Raw genomic sequence first — 23,804 nt, 5'->3', positions numbered from 1 at the left:
GCTCAGCAAGACGGCGGCATCGAACATCGATCATCAAAGGCACAAATGCACCTGTGGAATTCTTTTGTACATCAATAGAAATCTGACAACTGTTTGAATAATTACAGCCAGTTGGAACTCCAACTCTTAAACCTCCTTGATCTGACTTTCACATCCAATAATCAACACACATCAGAAAACAAAAAGTGGACAGTACTCATAAATCAAATCAGCAAATAAAAACAATAAACAGCTTGAAATACAAAGAGAAGAAAACAAAAGACAGAGGGAATGTTTACTAGCAAAGCATAAAATGGAAATATAGACCATGCGCAATACCTATGAAATAAAAAATTTTTCTGAGTTTATTTTCTACGTCTATTTGTTTATTTGTTTATTTGATTGCTTGCAATGCCTAGAATGAATTGATGTTGATATCATTCGCTTTGTTTTGCTTTGATTTCAATTTTCTCTATTCATATGCGACCTTCTCAGGTTAGGTAAACACTGTCAGGTGTTTTTATGTATGTATGTATGTATGTATGTTTGTTTGTTTGTCTGTCTGTCTGTCTGTTTGTTTGTTTGTTCTTATGTTTATTTGTCTCTTTATTTGCTTATCTATCTCTGCCAACAATCGATGGGTTAATAGGGGTAGGAAGTGTGCTGGTACCAGGAAGGTGGGTCCCCCCCCCCCCCCCAACACACACACACACCCCACGCCTCTCCCCCTTCACTTCCCTCCTGGTGGTATCAGAGCACATACAAACTAGTCTGGAAAACGTGAATTTCCAGACGGGTAATGTTTACGATTGACTTGCTCCGAATGGCATACAAGCGCCTGAGCCCCTACATAAAGCCTATACATACAGGATCAAAGCAACGCAACAATCACCCTAAGTCAATGTCCGTGACGCTGTACAAAGTCTGAGAACGCGAGTTTTATCTACTTCCCAGAGAGATATGTTATAATGAAATACTTCACACGTTGATGCCATACTCGCCACCACCCTCCCGCAAATTCAAAATTAAATTAAATCAAATGTTGATAATAGGGTAGCTTGTACTGCAAATGAGCTGATTCAGGTTTTTCTGTCTTTCTTTTGTCTTTAAACGAACCATTTTTCATGAGTGAAAATTTCGTCCCTCAATGAGTTTCGAAAGGGCTGTGGCGTCCACTAGAGCCCCGAAAAGATAGGAAAAGTTGGCATCCACTAAGGCGCGGACAAGACGCGGGACGCAAATTTCGCAAATCCACAGTCATTCATTCGGCAACCTCTCAGCATGTTCTCAATTGGAAGATTCCGTTCACTGTCTTTGTCGCCTCCAATAAAACCTCGTCGATTTTTTGATCGAGATCAAAATTCGGACGCCGAAATGATATTCCTAAAATGTTTTACGACTTGACGAAATGATATTCCTGACATGAATATCGACTTCTCTGCATTATCGTCAGGACATCCCGCTTTTGTTACACATCATCCTCTTCTGCTCAAACGTTAAAGTGAGGCAGAGAAGCATAATGTCTTCATGATCATTGACGCCCGAGTCGAGCACCAAATCGATCTCAAGACAGAAATCATAGCACGTGGTGAGGGTTGGCAATTGCCACGTGGGCGAAGAGGATAAAGTGCTTAGGTATATTCCGTCCACGCGTATACTTCTCTCTTGTTTCACACATACATCAAACCGACGTATACATCAAACCGACGTATATATTATATACGTCGGTTTATTCTTACACCATTCAAGTTAAATCAACCCTGCATCTATTCATGCTATTAGCGTGAATTATTGAATTCATCTATACAAGATTGGAGGAAAGAACACACTTCCTTCATGTATACATAATATGCCACAGCTTATGATTCCCCTGCAGCCAGGTCAACTAGTGTAATGAGTGTACTCATGAAATAATTATGATGTTTATGCCGGTTCCGGATGCTGTAGGCTGAGGGTTGTACGCTTGACTTCCCCCTATTATTGAGCGAAACAGGACAAGATGTCGCCGTTATTGTCGGCCAGATATTGATCGTGTGTGACAGTCAAAGTTTAAAGGGACATTCTAGACGATTTTCATAATTTCACATCATATCATGTAATACATAAATCGACAACTCCATGAATAGATCTGTGGAATTTATTGTGGTTCTTGAGCAGAGAAACAATACTTTGAAAAAACCTTAGATAAATTACACTGAACAAGGAAGATGACATAGGAGGTTCACATATTTCAGAAATGTAGCAGTGTAATTCCATTACAATACCGCTTGCTTGCGAGTTCACCTGTGTATAATTAAATCTATGCATGCCTTCTTCTTTTGTTCTGCTTCCTTGAGCCCCATCTCATGCATTTTTATGGTGACTCTGCCATGTCATCATCCTTGTTCATTGCAATTTGCTCTAAATTTTGAAAATATTCTTATTCTTCATCCCAATTATCACAAATTCTGAACCTCTGTCCTCAGTATAACCAATTTATAGTTTTTCAAATGTAAAAATCTGAAAATCATCCGGAGGTCTCCTTTAAGTCTTGTTCTTCCATTGCAGACGGGATATTGGCGTCATTTCGTGTAACAATGCCATGAGCAGGAGATTCTTTACAAGCGAGAATATACCTAGAAATAAAGGGCACTTACTTCTTCTTGATAACATGATTTTACCATCTTTACAAGCTGAATGGGCGCGGCTCGCACGAGTCACGGTGTTCAAAGCAGGATTAACGCACGAATTGAACGGTAACATGCTTAACTCGATGAAGGGAAGGCGGGCTGAATAGATAGATCGTGTTACCAAAGTTACATTGCACGAAAAAAAAAATGAACAACGTTCACCGATTGTTATTCGCTACAAAGCCTGGAACATTAACGAGCGTGGTCAAAACCATGGCCCCAGTATAACAACATTTCGCACGGTATGGCGAATATTGGAAAATGCAAAATTGACAAAGAGTGTACGGAGTGATGCACATGATTGGTGTCGTCGTTGCACAGAAACCAAACCTACTCGACAGCATACTCTCTCTCTCATCCAATGGTATCCCCTCCCCCCCCCCCCCCCTTCGAATTTCAGGTGAAGAAAAGTCAACCAAGGAGGTATCAAACTCTTGCTTGAGTCAACCAACAGGGTACGCCTTGCATAACATGAAATTAGAACGAGGTTGAACAATACATTAAAGGCATTATTTACTATTCGCAGATGAAACAAGAATCCAGCTTCGGTGCTAAAAAATAGTTCTGAAATGTGAATTATGGATAGAAAAAAAAAAAACAAATGTGAAAATGGCAATAGGTACAATCAATGTTAAGTATTGTTAAATATACGAAATGCGAACAATTATATAGCTATGATAAAATTGTTTCTAGAATAACCCGTCTACAATGGATAATATGGTTTATTGAGAAAAACAGCGATATCTCCTTATATTTTTGGCTTTATTGCGAAAAAAATGATATGGTAGGATATTTTGTGATGCAACTGACCTACACATATGCATCAAACGTGGTAACTCGAACATTCTTTTTTTTCTTCAAATCACTGCTCCCAACGGGAGCCTTTAAATACCTTACAATACCTTTAGATATAGTTACCTATCAGAGCGATATACATTTATGAATTGATAACAGTGACCTTCACCATATGACATTCAGTTATGCCTTCCATCCACGCCACTCACCTGCTTCCCCAGTCCCTTCACACACATACACACACACACACACACACACACACACACACACACACACAGATGCACACTCACAGACACGAGGTAGCTCTCTTTTTAAAGAGAAAATCCACCCCAAAATGAATAAACTTCAAAAGAAAGAGAAAAAAATTCCCTACAGAACGATACAAAATGACAAAAATCGGATAAGAAATAAGGAGTACTATGACATTTTGAGATGTCATTTTTTTTTCGGAAAATATTTCTTGACCAGTACTTATGAATATTCAAATCAGCAAGTTGACGATGTCCCTCTCGCAATTTCTTATCCATTTTGTATACAGAAATAACCAAAATCTTATATTTCAGCCGTATAATAAACCACCCAAAATAAAAAAAGAACAATTCATGTTAATTCTGATATATCTTGGTATGGTAACATGCTTTTACTTGTACTAGCTATTTTTTCCCGAATTTCATGTATAACATATTTGAACAATTGTGAGGGTATGACATCATCAACTTTCTCATTTGAATATTCATTAGGACTGGTCAAGTAATGTTTTTCGAGAAAAAAAAATGAAATTTCAAAAAGTGATAACTTTCTTATTTCTCCTCCGATTTTTGTCATTTTGTATCGTTCTGTACGAAATCATTTTCTCTTTCTTTTGAAGTTTATTCATTTTTCGGGGTGGATTTCCTCTTAAAGAGAAAAAGAAATTAAAAAAAAAAACAGATAACCGTGGAAAGAATGACAGGAAGAGACTTAAGTGGACAGGGATAAAGGAGAAAGAAGAGGAGTGGTCAATCAAAACCAGGGCACGCGAGGCATGTAAGCACGTGATAATAAGACGCTTAGGCCTACCAGCAAGTTGTAGGGAAGAGATTGTATTAGAGGCAATATTAATAAATAGATGTTTACGAGGTCGTTTATAGTTGATACATCATGATTTATATCATATTATGTTTACGAACAGATGTATTGTGCCTGCAAAAAGCCGTAAGGACAGTTCAAGGAGCTGCCCCCTTTCTTAATAGCAAGTAGTACCTGGAGATACCCAATTACATCACAGGCTTTCTCTTGTCCTTGTAATGGTGGCTGATCATACGAGGACAGTGACTCCAAGGTAGTATTAAAGGATGATATAGTATTGGTTGAGGTGATGATTCAGCTTTTAAGTTTTTGCGAGATCCTTACAATGACTTTAAGAAATATGAAAGAGTATTTGGCATACAATTCTAAAAGGCATTCAAAGTTTACTTGATGAAAATCGGTTTTGAAATGGCCGAGATTTCCAACATTAAAGTAAAACGAAGCGATCCTAATAGAAGGCGGGTCCCACCTTTTATTAGGATCGCTTTGGTTTGAATATCTTAGCCATTTCAAAACCGATTCTCATCAAACAAACGTGAATTCCTCTTTGAATGTTATGCTCTTTCATATTTTATAAGAGGTTTCTCACTATCTCAAAAATAATCGTCATCAAAACAGTTGGAAACCTGAAGTTCCATCTCAACCGAGACTGTACCATCCCTTTAAGTGTAAATGGTTCAAACAATACATGGGAGAACATGGGAGTACTGCATGGTATACAGGAACACTGGTGGTCATCAGTTTGTCGCTTCCACTTACTACTATACAAATTTCACAACTAGTACTGACAATATTACTACTACCACTACTACTACTACTACTACCATCACCACTACTACTACTATGTACTACTACTGCCACTACTACTACTATTACTACTACTACAAATACTGCTACAACGATACTACTACTGATATTACTACTATATACATGTACTACTATACTACTATTACTACTACTACTACTACTACTACTACTACTACTACTACTACTACTACTAGAGGGGGAAGTACATCTAGTAGTATTAGAAGTAGTGTAGTAGTACTTAAAGGAACAAAAAAAAAATGTCTGTGATAACATTACAGACGGAAGAATAGTTATAGACAGAATGATGGAATACAGAGAGGCATATAAGTATCGCGCAGGAGCATGTACAGACCAAACAATCCGATGAAGTAAAATAATGTTATAATTATGTGGACATAGCGTTTTTCCTAGGTCTTTAATTCAAGGAAAGTCACATATGACTCCGAAAGACCCTGATAGTGTCATGGTCAAAGCGGTTTTGGTAAACAGAGCGAGAAAATGACAAATATAATTGTGGGGGTCAAAAGTTTTATCTAGAATATACGGCACTTAGAGTTCCATAATGAGTGCAATGAATGGATAGTGGTTTTATATAGTGGCAATAAACCACCGTGTAAATAAGAAGATTATCACTAACAAGTCTGCTACAGACCTAAATACAAATCTTCAATCGATTCTACTTCCTATCTACAATCTTAACTTAATTTCTTTATTCCTGAAATCGAATAAAAAATGGGAAATTTGCATTCTTCGAAATCATCGTTGCGTACTTAAATGTCTTAACAGGAATCGCTTTGCTGAAGCTTAAAGCTAAAGGAGTTGTATAATTGGACAAAGAAAAAACAGACCAGTGAGAGGATTGCGAGATGATGATATCATCTAATTTGCATGTGTGACAGATAAGATAAAACAAAAACAAAAACAGAACAAAGTTACACATGACCAATTGAATAACTTTTTCTTTCTTTATCCGATTTTTTTTTTAAGCGTTATCTCTTTATGTGCCATGTTCGCACGCCCGACCCAATTGACGGCGTGCCAAGTTCGCATATTCCGCTCAAACGCTGAAACCCGCCCAAACCGATCAATAAATCGCCAAATGCCACAATACAATGCAAGCGTTTCTCGCGATTTCGTTCCTCTCATATTTAGCTTGCATTTCATGTGGTGATTGACTAGCAATTGGTGTTTCCTACTGGACATGCTTGTAGATTCTAAGTTTCTGCCTCTGTTTTGTGTGTAAAATTCATGTTTTTACAGTAATGTAGCTATACTGGTCGTTTGAAAAGAAAAAACAAACAAACAAAGATTCGGCATATTATTAACATCAAAACAAAGTTAGCCATTGTCTCTAGAACTTGGTGCACTACATGTCCAGTTCAACAGAAATCTATAAAAGGCAATAGATTGAAAAAAAAAGAGAATGTTTTCTCAAGTTATAACTTATACGTTGGTGTCTCAGAATAATGTGGCACACAGGGGGTTTCCACCATGGCACATAAAGAGTTATATAGCATGACCATAGGCTTTACGTACAATATTCATCAAACCAAATACATCTCAATACTTCTATTTCACACCAAAGCACTTTGAAAAAACAAGCAATGAACTGCAGTGATTCAGGACATCATAACATTACATTAATCATTTATTTTAAGAAAACAAATGTCTGAGCAGACACTAGTTATATAATGTCCGAGATATGGGTAAAACTTTGTCCAATTTGAGTCTTACTTCCATCATTCTGTTTGAAATAAAGTTTTGCATGTGTTGTCATAATCAATGTCATTATTAATCACATAAGACAAAACAAAAATAAAACAATACAGAGCAAAGTTACACATGAGCAATAAATCGAATAATTTATTTATTCTTTTTTTTTTTACTCTACGCCTGATTTGAGTCAAACTATAACTATGTTTGCGCAAATTTACGCTAGATGAAACTTTGCCACGCGCTTTAAAACTTACTTCCATGTTGAGAAGGGTTTAGGGGTTGGATTAAGAATGGAAATGGGGAATCTACTTTACAAGAAGTGGATCAAATTTAGGCTGACGTCGCTGCACATGATCAGGTGCCTGGAAATTACCCTCGGGAACAGTCACTATTTTTTTTTTCTCAAAATCTAGGTAAGAGCTGAGTGGGCGCTTACGGTGAGGCATGGGAGTTGGAATTACCATCTGATGTTTTGTATAATTGTCATTTGTTTTTTCGTTTCTTTGTTTGTTTATGTTTCTTTGTTTTATTTGTTTGTTTTGTCGTTAGAAAAGAAGGTCTGGAAGAATGATTACAAGGAAACAAACACACAGAAACAACATGACAAACTAAGTGTTTGTATAATGTTAACCAGAATGATATAATCTGATCCACCTGTTCATCCTCCCTTGGGTAATCATTGCCCTATCTATTTCTGAGCAAAAACAAACAAACAAACAAACGAAACAATAGAACGAAAAAAAAAACACAAACACAAACTCGGCATCAACGATCCTGGCAGTCACTTACAGTCGTGATTTCAACCTTATGTTAACCCCATGACTGAACTACTGGGCCATATGAAGAGTTTGTTTGCAAAAACCGATAAGTCCATTTTTTGAAGATTTTGAAGTACGGTATATGTCATAAAATACAAAATAACACCTTTTAAATGATGTATTGGTCACTACAAATAAAGGTACATTTTTGAAGTTATGGTCAAAAGAAGCAAAAATTTTCTTATTATTCTCTTTATTTTTCTTGACCTTTAATCGCAAATATCTCAATTTGACAAATATGGACTTATTGGTTTTTGCAAACAAACTCTTCATATCATGACTATCACAAGCATTACCCACCGTGACGGTTCACCCGGTCCGTACCTTTATCATAACATAATGATGCATAAGTGCCTAATGCCATTATGATGCAGTAGATTGCTTTATCATAAAATTATTACTCTTGAACCGTTTACGATCGTGAAAAGTTCAACTTATTAGGCTTAGCTGGCATTGATTTTAATCATACTTTTGATTGTATTTGTTTGTTCGTTTTTTTTTTTACTCTTCTTTTTCAGAAGCCTTGTCATAAAAAAAAAATACTTTTTTTTCTGTGCTTTATTTGACACATTTCAGATGCGAGATATCTAGAAGTATGTCGAGTTTAATACAGCAATACTGCAATGCTTTTCACGGTTACATCTTTTGGAAGCATTCGAGTCTTTTTCTTGTTTCCAGGGTTAATGTGCATTTCTTTTTTTTTTTTGTGCATTTATTATGCCTTTAAGTTTCACTCGCTGGGCATGTGTGAGTGTGTATGGATGCGAAATAACAAGTCAGATTCCACGGTCAACCCGGCACCGTGCGTGCTTCATGCTCAATCTAATTCGAGAATATTGATCTTTAGTCCACGGAAGTGAAACTTGGTGAAATGTAAGGGAATCATTCCATGCAGAACACTAAAATCAGGTTGCAAAGATAAGGCTGATAAAGTCACTCATATATCCTGGCACAGTATGAAATTAAAACCACGCATCTCTATTTTCTGACATGCTATAATCCGGCAATTGCACTCAGTATGATTACTACCCGCATCTTTTTCCTTCCAACATGGAACGTTGGCGTTGGCTAAATTCATCTTTCTCACGTTACATGATGTCCTACAAACACAAACCTTTAATGGCAGTTGATGTTTCCACACAGTCAGTCCAGAGTTGTATTTCGAAAGGTATGTGAGAATGATAACTTAGTACTTTTGTACACGTTTGTTTGTTTTTTTTTTTAGGTCTTTATCTCAAAGTAATGTTGGAATGATTTTATTGCTTTCTGTTCCTCTTCCTTCTCAACTTCTATTTTTCTCAATGCAAAGCGAATAAAGCGCAGGTTTTGTCCCGTTTTTCACGGTCTCATGACTCATCACGTATCGGGGTGGGGGTGGGAGCACAGACCTGTTTTTGTTTGTTTGTTCGTTTGTTTGTTTTTAAGGCTATAAAACGGAGAAAATGACAAATTGCTGAGACTCTCTAAACGAGCCAAATCCAATGCAGCAATCAATCGGTCACTGGAATCTCCTGGATACCGCAGACATCAGTCTCAAGAAGCTCTGTCGTAGCTTTAGCAGTCCATCAATGAAAACTTGGATGCGCCCATTAACCCCTAATTGCGGACATGAATTTTTTTCTTTCTTTGTTTGTTTGTTTTGTTTGTTTGTTTTTTGCAGATAAACTACATGCAAAACCATAACTATGTCTTTCCGCTGATACATAGACTGCTTGTCAAGATGCCTGTGATGAATTATTTAATAAAAAAGGAGGAGCTGTTGTGTTACTAGATGCTGGAATGTTTTTCCCTCATCTCCTTGGTACGATGCATTTACAATCCGACTAATAGTGCCATTAATTCCAAATTAACATAACCTTGAAAAGAGACGGATTCGTTACTCGCAATGACAGCTAACGTGTATCTATATGATATCTATATAATCATAAACATGATTGATATACACACATCTCCATCATACACACCTATACAATATGCCTGTAATTATATATATATATATATATATATATATATATATATATATATATATATATATATATTGTGATCGACTTACTTTACTTTACTTTACTTTACTTATTTTATATATAAGTCAAGTAAGTCATATTTATACATATAAATAAACATTCATGTTTGTATGTATTTATATTATACAGATAGAAAGATAGATAGATAGACAGATAGTATAGATTTAGGTAGATTTGTGGATAGAATTACATTATTAATAAAAAATATACATTATATAAATGTTATTATATATATATATATATATATATATATATATATAACATAGAAAGATAAACATAGATATGTCGCACAGATATAGACACAAAAAATAAACAATTTTATACATATAATTTATAGATATATATACATATATATATATACATATATAGATATATAAATTTAGATATGTCATACAGATATAGACAAAAAATCAGCCGTTCTATTTACGACTCACACTGCATGGTACCAGCAGAAAGTTATAATGTGCTAACTGTAGCTGGTGGAATCCTTTGATTCGTCTAGACAGAGCATGCCATAGGAAAACTGCCCATATTAATTTTGTTACCAGTCTTTTTTGTTTCGTGAGTGAGTTTATATTTTTTGGCCGTTCCTTGTTAGTACGCATTACGGGTTTTTCTTTTTGTAAAGTTAAAATGCACCTCTTCTTTCTGAAAATGTTTGTGCCTCATCCGAAAGCCAAAAATTACAATAGATAAATAAATAAATGAATAAATAAATAAATAGATAAATAAACAAATAAATAAATAAATAAATAAATAAATAAATAGATAAATAATCATCATCATCATCATCATAATAACAATAAAAGATTTTAAAAATGAGAAAGAAAATAAAAAGAATATATTCAACATGTCCTATGATGCAGACGATTAGCGCGTGATCAAATTCTTCCAACAACAAAAAAAAAATAAATAAATAAATAAATCCTGTATCCTAGTTGTTGCTGGGGTGGTTTTTTATGTATATAGTGAAATAGGGGGTAGTTATTTCATACCAAGCATCCACACGTATAGGAAATAATGTTTGGCTCTCTCTTTATAGCACAACAAAAGAGGGATTGGCAGTTCGTGCTCATGCTAATCTTGCGGAAGAACCATTTTGAACACCAACGCAGCAAGAAATTGCTTGCCTCGTGATGAATTCATTGGCATAGCTTTCTGCGCGGTATAAGCCAGTTCACAGTCAGCTTACGCACACATTGCTACAAAAACTACCTTTATTTTTCTCAGGTGCAGACATTTCACAAAGTGGCATAATACAAAATCTTGCTCGACGTGATAATTTACGGAATTTGCGTTTTAAAAAATGAACTTGCCAGAACGTTCCCTTTAATTGACAACTTCCGCAAACGTCCATTTCATTCATTGCGTGCATCAACGTTTTGAATATTTCCAAAGACCAGGCTCTCTGCCCGTCGGATGTGCGAGCAATCATAGGATTTTATGCATAAATATTACATCAGGGATACTTCACATATATACCAGTGCACAAAAGAAGACCTCCGGATGATTTTCAGACTTTTTTTTTTCATTTGAAGAATTATAAATTGGTTATACTGGGTACAGAGTTTCAGAATTTGTCGTAATTGGGGTGAGGAATAAGAATGTTTTCAAAATGTTAAGCAAATCACAATGAGTAAGCCTGTAAGATGTTGACATGGAAGCTTTACCACAAGAATGCATGAAGGGTGTCTCCAGGAAGCAGAACAATAGAAGAAAGCATGCATAGATTCTAAGCAGTTGAACTTGTTAAGAGAGTGGTATAATTGTAATGAAATTACATTGCTCCTTACTGGAATATGTGAGCCTCGCTATGTCGCCATCATCCTTGTTCAGTGTAGTTTGTTTGGGGGTTTTCAGACTATTGGTTTCTCTGCTCAAGGACCACGATTTATTTCAAAAATCTATACATGGAGCTGTTGATTTATGTGCTACATGATGTGAAATTAGGAAAATCGTCTGGACTTCCCCTTAAAATGGAAAAGAAAAAATGTCTGATTGTACAGACGACCTGTTTTGTTTTATTGGGATTATTTTTGTTCGTGCAAATTAGAACTGTGAATTGGCTTGTTGTACTTTCGGCGTGGGTCAATAGATTTCACGGCAACTCGATTGTTGCTGAGTGTGAACAAGGAAAAAAAAAATGTGCCAACCATACACACTGATGTCGCTGATGGGAGATACCGGATTTTCAAGAGCAAACAGACATGCGAGGATGGACGCATTCGTGTATGACTATCAATTGTGACCCTGCATCGCAAAACTAACAAAAAAGTCCCCAGAAAGAGAATTAACAATGGACAGATTGTGAAAGAGCAAACTTTAAGCTTAAGATGATGTATAACTCAATTCAAATGGACTCTCCTAACCAATCTAAATATTAGAAAGAAACCACATATTCTGGGAAAATACTGAGAAAAGAGACTCGGGAGTATTATAAGGTCTATTCAAGCCCTCAATTCTTCCAAACAGTGCTATGAGCATTGAATGGAACAAAAACCAGGATGTAAATTTTCGTAGTAACAACAATGAAGGAATTATTAGATTGAGCTAAAATTGAGCATGCTCTATTAACACATTCAACCCAAGACTAATACAAATTTTCAACGCAGTATATTAACATCATCCTTTCTAACTTTATTGGAGTTGAAAGTAAACAGTGTGTAAAGGTGTTTTTTACGTAATGATATACGAAATATGAAATAAAATACGTAATAATAATAAGATGTACGTAATCACACTATTCAACAAAAAAGTGTTCTGGAAAAACTGCTATAAACACAATTTCCCAATCGTTTTATGATCTCAAACTTTAGTATACAGTAGAACAAGCTCTGCTCTTTCAGAAAACATGAAAAACTCACTCAAGATTAACTGGGTTGACCAGTTTTATCTATTTTGAGTCCTCACGTAAAATCAGCGCGCGCGATTTTTTGTTTTTGTGACACATGGTCACAACTATTGTTTGTCGCGAAGACCCTCTCAACTCTCATCCCTATGCCCTTGTTCTACCAAAAAGGCGTTACCACCGTAACCATATTTGCAAAAAGTCATAGGACACTGCAAGAAAGACCGCTGTTACTTTGTTTACCACTGAAGAAAATAAGCCAGTTCGGAGTTCCACTTTGCGCATGAGCAGAAACAAGGTCATTCGGACCAACAGGCATGTTGGTTTTTAATTTCACCGGGATAAGCATCTGTAATGTAATGATTATTCATGAAATACTTATAAATGCTGCTTGCCAGCACATCCACCTGGCAGCAAAAGTGGTATTTGGCAATATCAATAGAAAGAGATTGTTAATACATTCAGTGCAAAATAATGAAAGATGCTTTCCCAAGTGTTATCTGACGGATCATTCTGGTCATCTGGTCTACGCAAGTTCAGTCTTTGTTTGAACAGGATCAATGAATTCCATAAATTGTTATGTAAAGCTTACGCATGATGTTGCTCTAAAACGAGTGAGGTGCCCCTAACCAACTGAGAAAAAAGAAAGGTCATTCGGACATGAGCTAACTCCGAACTGGCTTATTGAAAGCTGTTTTAGCGCGGCAGTATCTATAATGTTATTAGCACGATTAATGAAACACGAGTCTTTGTCAATCCCAGACCAATAATGTAGCAAAACCAGGAGGGGGGGGGGGGTAAGTTTAGTCATTACAGGTGGTGGCTGAAAGCACTTCATACACACACACATTAGGCCTTATGTATTTTCAAGTCTAGAGACGGATTTGAAACATTATTCCTCATCTAATTCATAAGGGCGCTATAGATGTATTCATTCGTGTCTGCTAGTGCTTTTACGTACTCAATTCTTGCTTTTGTGAAGGGGGAGGGTGTGAAATGAGCAATTACGTTTGAAGTTTACATAACTACGTTTCAATATGATCATATTTTATTGCATATTCTTTCCGCTTTTGTTGCTATTGATCACCGAAGAGTTTCGGCAAGTGTTTCTAAGCTAATCATCGCATTTCCTCGAATCATTCAAGACCAAAGTACACTCGGAAACATAGACAACTTCACGAGTGGTTAAGTCGCACAAAAACTGATGTTCAAGGTGAAAGAAAAGGACCAGGCACAAGCGAAACAGCGAGATTGGTGGTAAGGCGGAATCGCAATCTGTAAAGTGGGAGAGCAGCCAAGTCTTGTTTCCCCTTCTTTTTTCTTCTTCATTTATATAACAATGAGACTTTTTGACTCACTTTTTTATGCTGTAGTTTTTTGCCCAAGGCGCCTGATTTTGTGTTCACCAAAACAGGTACGGTGTATCATAGAAGCGGAAAAATGAAAAAAAGAACAACCCGAACAACAACAACAAAAGAGGTTGCCAAGTAAAGTGACTCAACGCATTCCACCTTTTAAAGTTGGGCGTAGCTATGATGTATAATTGGAGAATCAGTAAGCTGGGGCTGATATCCCAAGCAAAAACGAGACAAAATCTCACATTCCTGTTGTTTGTTCGTTTGTTTGTTTGTTTGTTTGTTGAATAGGGGCAGGGCTATCGGTATGATATGATTGGGTGTTTGAGACCTCTTTTTCCAGGGGTTATTTTATGCTTTATGTGTCTTCAGATCATATTCCCTGAAATTTCCACCTTTGTAACTGAACAAAAGTGCAAATAATGATATACATTGAAGAGGGTTGCAACTAATGTGTAATGTTCTATTGATATATTAATGGCATTTATGTATATATATGAAATCATGTTCGCCCATGGCAAAAAGAGTTCAACGGTTTAAAGAGCCATGCAAACAGAGTCCCATACGCACTTCAAATCGTATGATCATTATGCACCAGTCAAATATTATTTTTAGACCTCCCAGAGAAGATAACATTCGTATGAAACATTAGATTACAAACCGCCCCCAATAGTACAAACACTTCAAACGGAGTATCCCCGTATGAAACATTAGATTACAAACATTATGAAAATATGAAACGATTATATTTTTAGCGCAATTGATAAAGTTGTATTCCCGTGTTCTCTCAGCGTTGCCAAACAAACCAGGCGACAAAACGAGGCGACGTATGCGAAAATGTAGATTAAGGAAACCGAGAAAAAAAAAGCAGACACCCAAACATACAAAAATTTATATTTTGTTTACGGGCAGTCTTTATTTCAGGTCAAACGAATTTTTCGAGAAACGATGAAAGCCTGCGTTCTTTATGTTGTTACCGGATTATCTAAATATGATCGTACTGTATAATGTGTATTTTGCACCTGTGCGTGAATGGCCTCCTATACATCGCACTTATATTTGCGTAATTCGTCTCTTGAAAAGCAGGTACGTTCAATTTTAATTTTGTTATGCGTGAAATGACATCTGTTCGTCTTTATTTCGTATCATCAAGAACAAAAAGTGCCATACACTGACGTCAATCGCTTATCTGTTGTGTTACATAAATCATTCTTTTTATACGAAAAAAAGAATGTGTATGATATGATATCAAATCAGATCAAAAAGTAATTACGGAATCAGATCATCATGATAACTTCAATTTGATGAAGTTGTTGCCTGGAAAACACCGAATAGACCTAACCCTTGGATTTCGCAGGCTTTCATCTTGTCACGAAAACCTCGCCAGACCCGAAATAAAGACTTACCCCCTGAGCAAAACATAATTTATTGATGTTTGGGTGTCTGTTTGTTTGTTGATGTTGTTGTTCTTGTTGTTGTTGTTGTTTTCTCTCGGTTTCTTTAATCTACATTTCCGCATAATACGTCGCCTGGTTTGTTTGGCAACGTTGAGAGAACACGAAAACACAACTTTATCAAGTGCGCTAAAGATATAATCGTTTCATATTTTGTTACCGTTTGTAATCTAATGTTTTATACGTTTATGATCTTCTGTGGGAGGTCTAGAAGTAATATTTGACTGAATCCATGCACAATGATCATTCGATTTGATGTGTGTAATGGAACTTTGTTTGCATGGCTCTCTAAACCGTTTCGTATGATTTTTTTTTTTCTTAAATGATTATTCTGTCTTCTTTTGTGTTGTTTTTGTTTGTTGTCTTGTCTTCTTGGTTTTCTTCATTTACATGTTTACTTTTATCAAAATCTGTTCCATTTCAATAATTATTCTTCTTCGGGCTTTCAGCGTCTTAGGTTTGTGGTGTGTGATTTAGGATAAGCATAATACTCAGTCAGTAACTGCTGTTTTTACATTTGACAAGAGCGTTTTGGTCATGGAATACCAAGGTGACTTTCTACACTGTCAAAGGTCACAAAGAGATCAGTGGACCAGTCGATATACTTTTTAATGCCTTTTTTGCAGGGACATCGCTGCCTTGAGAAATCACATCATTTTACTGTCTAATAAAAGTGATTACTCCAGGACGTTTGGTTGGATTTTTTTCGTTTCTATCTAAATGGTTTCCGGCTAATATACATGTAGTACATTTCCAAGTCAATTCTACAGGAAATAGGCCTAGCGTTATGATACTGATTCATATCTGTATCTTCGTGTGACACCAATCTGTACAGAATTGCCTATCAATTGATGAAATTCTGAAAATTAATATGGCATCGAAAATAACAACATGGTTGTAGTCGAGTAATGATCGTGCTCTCATAAATTCTGACAGCGTCCATAAACATACATTGCCAAAGGACGACTATATCGCCATTATAGGTCATTCTATACCCACCGAAAGCAAGGTTGCACATATTACAGGCAAAGACAATTGGGATCTAAATAGATACATCATTTGTTCATGTTTCGAAACAACAGCGTGGTTGCACTCCCATTAACATGTACAATGTAACGTCAAGAAAGTAGATCAAAACAAGGAGCTGAAGCTCCTTGATCAAAACTATGGCCCTGTCACGCGAGTGGCTAAGGCCAGTCATTCTCCGGTCAGGTTTTCCTTGTGCAAATATTCGTGATGGCATTGATTCAGTGGAGAATGATTTTTTTTTTTTTTTTTTTTTTGCCACTACATCTGCCCGGACACTTTTGTAAACCATTCGCTTGCGTTAAAGAAAACAGCCCCTACAAGTGCTTTCTATGTTACCACCGTAAGGTTTTCCGCAAGACGGGACTGGAATATAATTATCTTATGATTCATTCATGATAATAATAATAATATATAGCTATAATAGAAATCATGATTATCAAGATTGATTTTCATTTCGTTTTCTCCGCAACAAAATATAAGATACTGTGCACTGCGCCGAAAGGTTCACCGTAGCATTCATCACGTCTATCCATGCAGTGTTAGTGTCACCACATGGAGAACAAAACTAATTGTAAACTGTAAAAAAGGGGAACGATGACATAGCTATCTCGTCTGATTGAGTGATTGTAACTCGTAGCACTGTGCTACAGGGAACCTTGACCAATTTCTTTATTCAACAAATATCCTAAAGTATTGTCTGATTCTTGTTTATCAGTTACAATGAGAAGAATGGTGCTATTAGTTTTATAGATGCTCGACTCTACCGATCAGAGTCATTTGCAACATTGAGTAGAGTTTCCCTTTAAAGGATTGTTGCAGAATGTTCTAGAGCCATCCATCGTTTGCTCCAATACTTCGGGTCAAAAACTCTTGCCCTCTTCAGTGATCATGACATAAGACATGACTACGTCTTTTCTCGAAGATACAATCTCGGGATCGTCTTCCTCGTCGTTGTCGACCTCGCTTTCAAATATTCTTCTTCCCTTCTTGTTCTTCCTCACTTCCTCTTTCTCTCTTCTTCATCTTCTTCTTCCTGAATTTCTTCATCTTCTTCCTGAATTTCTTTTTCTTCTTCCCTGTTTTCGTGCTTCATCTAACGGGCTTCCTAATTAACCTTGACGGTATTGGCACAGTGCCCTTTGGTCCCTGCAGTGTAAAAAACTTGTGGATCCCTAAAATCGTATACGCAGTGCGCTCACCATAGTTTCCGAATGGGGAACAACGCCTTTAACTCCGAATGCATTTAGCGGTGCCCTTCCGGACAGGTCCCCAGAGATGCGGGGGAGCACACAGGTGCCGAGGCGAGGCGTAATAACGTACTGGTCTTGACCTTATACTTCCTCCACACGTGACGCACATACGAAGACATAAGCGGATTTTCTCCCCCCCCCCCCCCCCCACCCCCCGATTCCTGAACACACATGAACAAATGCATTACTATCACCATGCACACAATACACACATCAAGAAACATTCAATCATATGACACTACGCATTAGTCTGAAACCCGCCATCAATAAACAGTTTCTGTAATTCGTTAAAGTTTATGGATGTTTCGTTTACAACAGCCTAGCAACAAAGCATTGATTTTCATTCACCTGTTCCCTAGGCAGGAATTCGCTTAGTTGTTGCTAGATCGGGCTAGCCTCCGGCAAGATTTGTGGCTGTTTAGGGCAACTTTTTGTAAACAAAGCATGCATAACATCTGAATACATTACAGAACTGGTCTATTCAATAGACTTAAATTGTGATGCAATGCAATACATTTGCATAGCGCTCTTACGAACCATTTAGCTGTTTCACAGAGCTTTACATCACATCGTCTGTATAGCACAACTGTTAAACATACACTTTTATCTATTTAATTTTTCTTTTGTTAGTAATTATTTAAGCTCGATACCCAAAACCATTTCAAATCTAAAACCAAAAACAACTTGTCAAAATTCATACACATTCCATAAACACAGCGACTGTATCAAGAAGACAAAGGAAACAGGAACTCCCTCAAAATCGATTAAGTGTTGAATTCACGCAAACATACAGACAAGAATCAACCAAGCATAAATCAACTTTTTTTAATACAAACAGAGGGGAAAAAAAATCTTGCCTAACGATCCCTGACAAGTTACAATGCATGTATGTTTGCTTGTTTGTTTTAATGACGGTATTGTTGAATTCTTCATCATCATCATCATCATCATCATCGCGTACTTGCACTAATGAATTGCAGCACCCACACACATTGACCGATTTGTCACTTCCATTATACTCGTATCTCGACACTAAAGTCTAAAGCAACATCACACGAACTATCTGTGTCATTAACACAGTCATCTTCGTCGCCCTTGTGCAATTTATTATACGCAAATGAACTTTGCTCAACTCAGATAACCTATTTTTATTTATGCAAATAATTCGTTCACATAGAGACAATGGAGTTAAACTGCTGATATCAAGATTACTATCGCAGCCGTAGTGATCGACCGGGCGATCATTTTGTCAGTCAGAATACGACCCTAAACATTGTCGCGTCGGTCAGATATTCATACAGCCCCAAACTTAAAAGTTTAAGACGGGGGAAGGAAGAACTGTAAAGAATCTAGAGAAAATCAGAGAATCGATCAAATTTACTTTTTAAACAGGGAGAAAAAAAAAAAGAATCGCGCGAGCAGAGAGTTTACGTCTCTCCAGACTGTAAGTTTATTCGTTCCACTGCCAAAATTATATATATATATATATATATATATATATATATATATATATATATATATATATATATATATATATAATATATCGGTGAGGCTAAGTTTTTGATCTGTTAATGCGTGCAAGTGTAAAAACACACACACATATACACACACTCCCCCAACAAAAAGATAAATTGAGAGGTGGTTACTTACCCACTTTACGGATGCCCCACGTGGGTGGGATGGCCACCGATCCACTCCCCATCCCGTCACGCCGCTGCGCAACAGGTGCCTTGGCATCGTGCTGATCTGCCGGGGTCCGCTATCTATTTACCAGGTATAAATCCAATTCGATTTGGGAATGGGTACGACGTGTGTAACAGCGGACAGGTCCCGCGGAAAAATATGGGGGCTCCCACTGCACGATTCCACCACAACCTTCCCTGGCCGCTTCCGAGGTCCTTTTTATTTTCGTCAAAGGGGTGGTTCGTGAGTATATTATAGCTGGCAAACTGCTGCTTCACCGGAATCAGTAGATCATTCATTCACAAGAGTATGTACTCTGGAATTCACGAGGCACAATCCACGCATACTCGATGTGGTATTCCATTAGTCACAGGAGCATACGTGGTGAATATGCCTGGAATAGCCTTGGCATAATAACCTACGCGTACAGTTTGGGTCATACACACCAAAAGATCTGCACTGTAGAGAGAGAGGGGGTATCCCAAGATTAATCCGAAATCCGAATCACTTCAACTGATATTCCGATGAAAATAAATCACGGTCTTGCACCCGTCTCGACGTCGTCCACAAATGGACTCTTGATATTATTATTTTTTTTTTTTTTACTCCAATACAGTTTGTCTAATTCAGACCTGAAATCATAATATTCCACTGGTGGTGCGAGGCGATTGCTTTATGACACATCTATAGCAATGTGATCCAGGTGGTAACTCCACTATTTGCTCAGCATGAAGGTTTCAACGCTCACTAACACACTTTGTACTTTGAACAATCCGTGCATATGTGCCCTTGTTGCCCCATCCGACAACTGTTGCGCTGTACGTGTTCTTGTTCCTTTCTTGTTTTCCTTTTTTCCTTCCTGCTTTTGTTTTCTTTTCTCCTTCAGATATGTTTTTCGCGCTGCGTTTTTAAAACAACGTGCTTCTTTTCTTGCAGCTGTCTGCTAAGTTTGCTAGCTTCATTACAACGACGGAACCGCGTAATTTCCCGCCCCTCGGTCGCAGCCTAAAGCGTTGGGGTTGAGTCACCTCGTGCGCTGGTCCTCAAAAAAGAGATAGCATCCAAGGATCCAAGGGCTTACGGAGACCAGCATCTCATCTGCTTCGCGTGTGAGAAGGACTGTGACACTTTTTGGCGAGTCTTACTATTCCAAATTGCAAAGAGTTGACGAAAGAGAGAGGGGGCAGTGAGAGAACGAGTACAACGCATGCAACTCAGTAATCGTCCGGGCGTTTGGGATTTAGGCCGATTACCGAAAGGCGAGTGTGTTTCTCAGGTTGCTGTGATCTCTCGGATTGCCCGGCATGTGTGCACTGGAGCGCGATGTATGTGTATACGCTAAATAATTATCAATAAACGCGCCATTGGTAAACCCGCATATTTGCACGCTGGCTAAAAGCAGACTCGGTAGACTTTTGAAAAGAAAACCGCGGCGTTGAACGTCAATGCTGGATGCGGGCCATTGTTAATAGCGGAGACCGAATCCCCCCTCCGTCGTTTGTTTGCCTACACAACACGGCGGAGCGAAAAAGAAAAATCAACTGAGCTAAAAATAGATTCATAATAATTCTTCAATCCCCATTCACGTTCTACAGTTCCCCATATCGGCGACCCAAAACGCGTGGATAAAAGGGGGTCCCATCAACCCTCAGTTTCCTGCTGTATGTTTTTGTTGTTCGATGTTTTTTCTCCTCTCCTCGGGAAACTCGGTCAACGCCAGTTCAGCTCCACGGATGAACGTCGCAACAAAGCGTGGACAATGGGAGTGAGTCACCTCGTTGACCCCATGCCATCTGCGTCCAAGGATGACCACCGCGCTGCCCAAATGTGACCTTGGGTGTCCTTAGCTGACCCCCGTGTCCTCAAACAAGGTCCCGGACGCGGGTGAAGGTTGCGCGTCCGTTGCTCCACTGTTTTTTTTTTTTTTCCTTCTTCCCCTCTACTTTTTCATTCAGTGATTCTGGACACTGTAAGCGACGCGTGGTCCGTCCACTCTGGTCACTGGAGGTTTAGTGTTTGTTTCTCTCGCTCTCTCCCACGCTCTCTCGCAGAGCTTGTGAAATCGAGTTCTCCCCTGACTACTCCCCATCACCAATCAGCAGCTAATTGACCCAGCTATGCCACCACGTGGAAATCACCACCGCACCAAGCGAGAATCTAAATAGTGAGAAGATGCGCTTCTTCAGTCGGACGGGGGTGCACCATACCGTAACAGCTCCCTCGCACCATTATCACCCAACCAAGAGCGCTGGGTAACGCGATAAAGCAAATATGGGGCGATCTCAGCATCGGGTTGAAAATGAGGAAAGGGGGGGGGGGAGTTGGGGGAGGGTAGACAAAAAAGAGGGGACAAAATCGGTGGGGAAAAAAGCGAGTGTCAGTTTTGCGTCAGATAGCACAGATGTTCAAGCCAGAGCAGCTATAGCATAACGATTACCTCTCGTTTCTCTGTGCTCCTGATGGTACATCCAATGCCGTTCCAATACCCGGATGTTACTGTAGCTCCAATGGTGGGCGGGGCTTTAGTTCATCCTCGAGGGAAAGAGCGAGAGGAGGAGAGAGGGTGCGCCGAATCCAGATGGAAAGAGAAAACAAACACATGTCAGCTGGCAGTAAAAGAGCTCTCTTATCACGTGGTGCACAGTCACGGTAGGTCGAAACTGTTATGCTAGTTGTCGGGAGTGGCGCTGTTCACAGTCTGAAACTCTTCATGTTGCGTGGCCCGTGGCTTCTACGTCATCCGTGAGTCTGTTAGGATTGAGGGAGAGGAGGTGAGAGTGAATGAGATGAACATGGATATCTCTTCAGACATTTTCATCACTGTTTTTGTAGAATCGTTTTCTTTCATTCTATTGTCTTGCTTATTACGATCATTTTTCAAATGATTGTGCCGAAGATATTAGATCATAATCGTGAATGGTAAGATCAATGGCTATGAATTGTGCTGATGGTGATGATGATAATAATAATAAGGTCTTTTTACCTCTTTTTTACACTCAAGACACACAAGACATCCCAACTACGTTTTATGTATTGAGGCGTCCGGTATGTTTGATTAATATATTGATATATATCTGAATAAGATATTTGTTTAACATATTGATATACTATACCTGATTTAAAAAAAAAAAAATCAAAGTGGAATACGAAGTCTGAATTCAAATAGTCAACAGTAGTTAGTTGTCATAACGAAGCCTCATAACAAAAAGAAGAAAATGAACATTCCTGTTCTGGGTATTCCTAATTTCTTTGCAGATTTGGAGCTTTCCAGTGCATGATATTTGATCATTCCATATATTTATTGGAAAACTTTTTTTTTTTAAGCGAGAAAGCCGCTTAGGGGAGAATTATGTTCGGTTTCAGAAGTTTAGGTGCATTCAACGGTAATTAGAAAAACCAGGCAGGTTCAATTTAGAACACACTCATAGCAATATTTCCAGCGCTACAGTACTAATTCATAATATATAGATAGAACCTCGATTTTCGAGGAATTCTTAACTTTTTTTTTTTACTATTCATTGATCGTTTATGACATGCTTCAAATCTAAAACTTTTGATGACTGACTTCTTAATTTTCGCCAAATCACCAGGCTCAGATCAAATTTGTTCGACTTTCCTAATAGGATGGTTATATAGTGTATTGCTCACTATCTGTTTAATCGTGTTTTATACATTTTGTGACTTCGACTAGGCGCTAGTTGTTTTATAAACGTTCATAATTTGCTCCAAGATACTTTAACATCAAATACCAACCCTAGATATTAGAGCGCCATGATGGATGTGATCTCTCTCTCTCTCTCTCTCTCTCTCTCTCTCTAAAGATTATTAACTATAAATATTAACAAAAATATATGTATATTATGTTTGTATATTAACTATAGATACACGTAAATCAAAAACTTTGTCGCAGAGTGTTAAAACATTGATACGAACTGCATTCCTGCTGCTGCTCTTGTTTTCCCCCCTTACTTTTAAAGTTCCCTTATCGCTGATGTAGAAAGTGCAGTGCCATGAGAATGCTTCTTTCTTCTTCTTCTCTTTTAGGGGGATATTTTAGATAATCCCAGCTGCAAAATATTTCTCCTGGTAACGCCGTTGCCAATGCGCCCTGATATTCCGATCAATGCGATAAGATGATCCATAATAACGCCATTGGAAATGTTCGGTATCGAATTATAGGACATCAGACCACACAATCACGCCGAATTGGATCTTGTTACCCAAAATGCTGGTGGCAAAAAGGACAAAAAAGGGACAAGATAATATCATTGGAGTTAAGCAATTTGTTGAAAATGCTGAGAGTGCGGAG

General features: G+C 37.9%; 1 protein-coding gene across 1 annotated transcript in view; it reads right to left on the bottom strand.

Annotated features, from left to right (window-relative positions):
* The window catches only part of LOC140243340 (uncharacterized), a 225,573-nt gene extending 205,650 nt beyond the window's left edge, over positions 1–19,923 (bottom strand). The window contains exon 1 of the mRNA XM_072323017.1: positions 19,463–19,923. Coding sequence (XP_072179118.1) covers positions 19,463–19,549 — 87 coding nt within the window. The 5' untranslated portion in view covers positions 19,550–19,923. The remainder of the gene's footprint in view (positions 1–19,462) is intronic.
* Positions 19,924–23,804: the final 3,881 nt, after the last annotated feature.

Source organism: Diadema setosum, chromosome 20 (assembly GCF_964275005.1).
Source record: "Diadema setosum chromosome 20, eeDiaSeto1, whole genome shotgun sequence".
NCBI lineage: Eukaryota > Metazoa > Echinodermata > Echinoidea > Diadematoida > Diadematidae > Diadema > Diadema setosum.
Note: the sequence above shows the minus strand (reverse complement) of the source record. Positions and strands in the feature narration are given on the sequence as shown.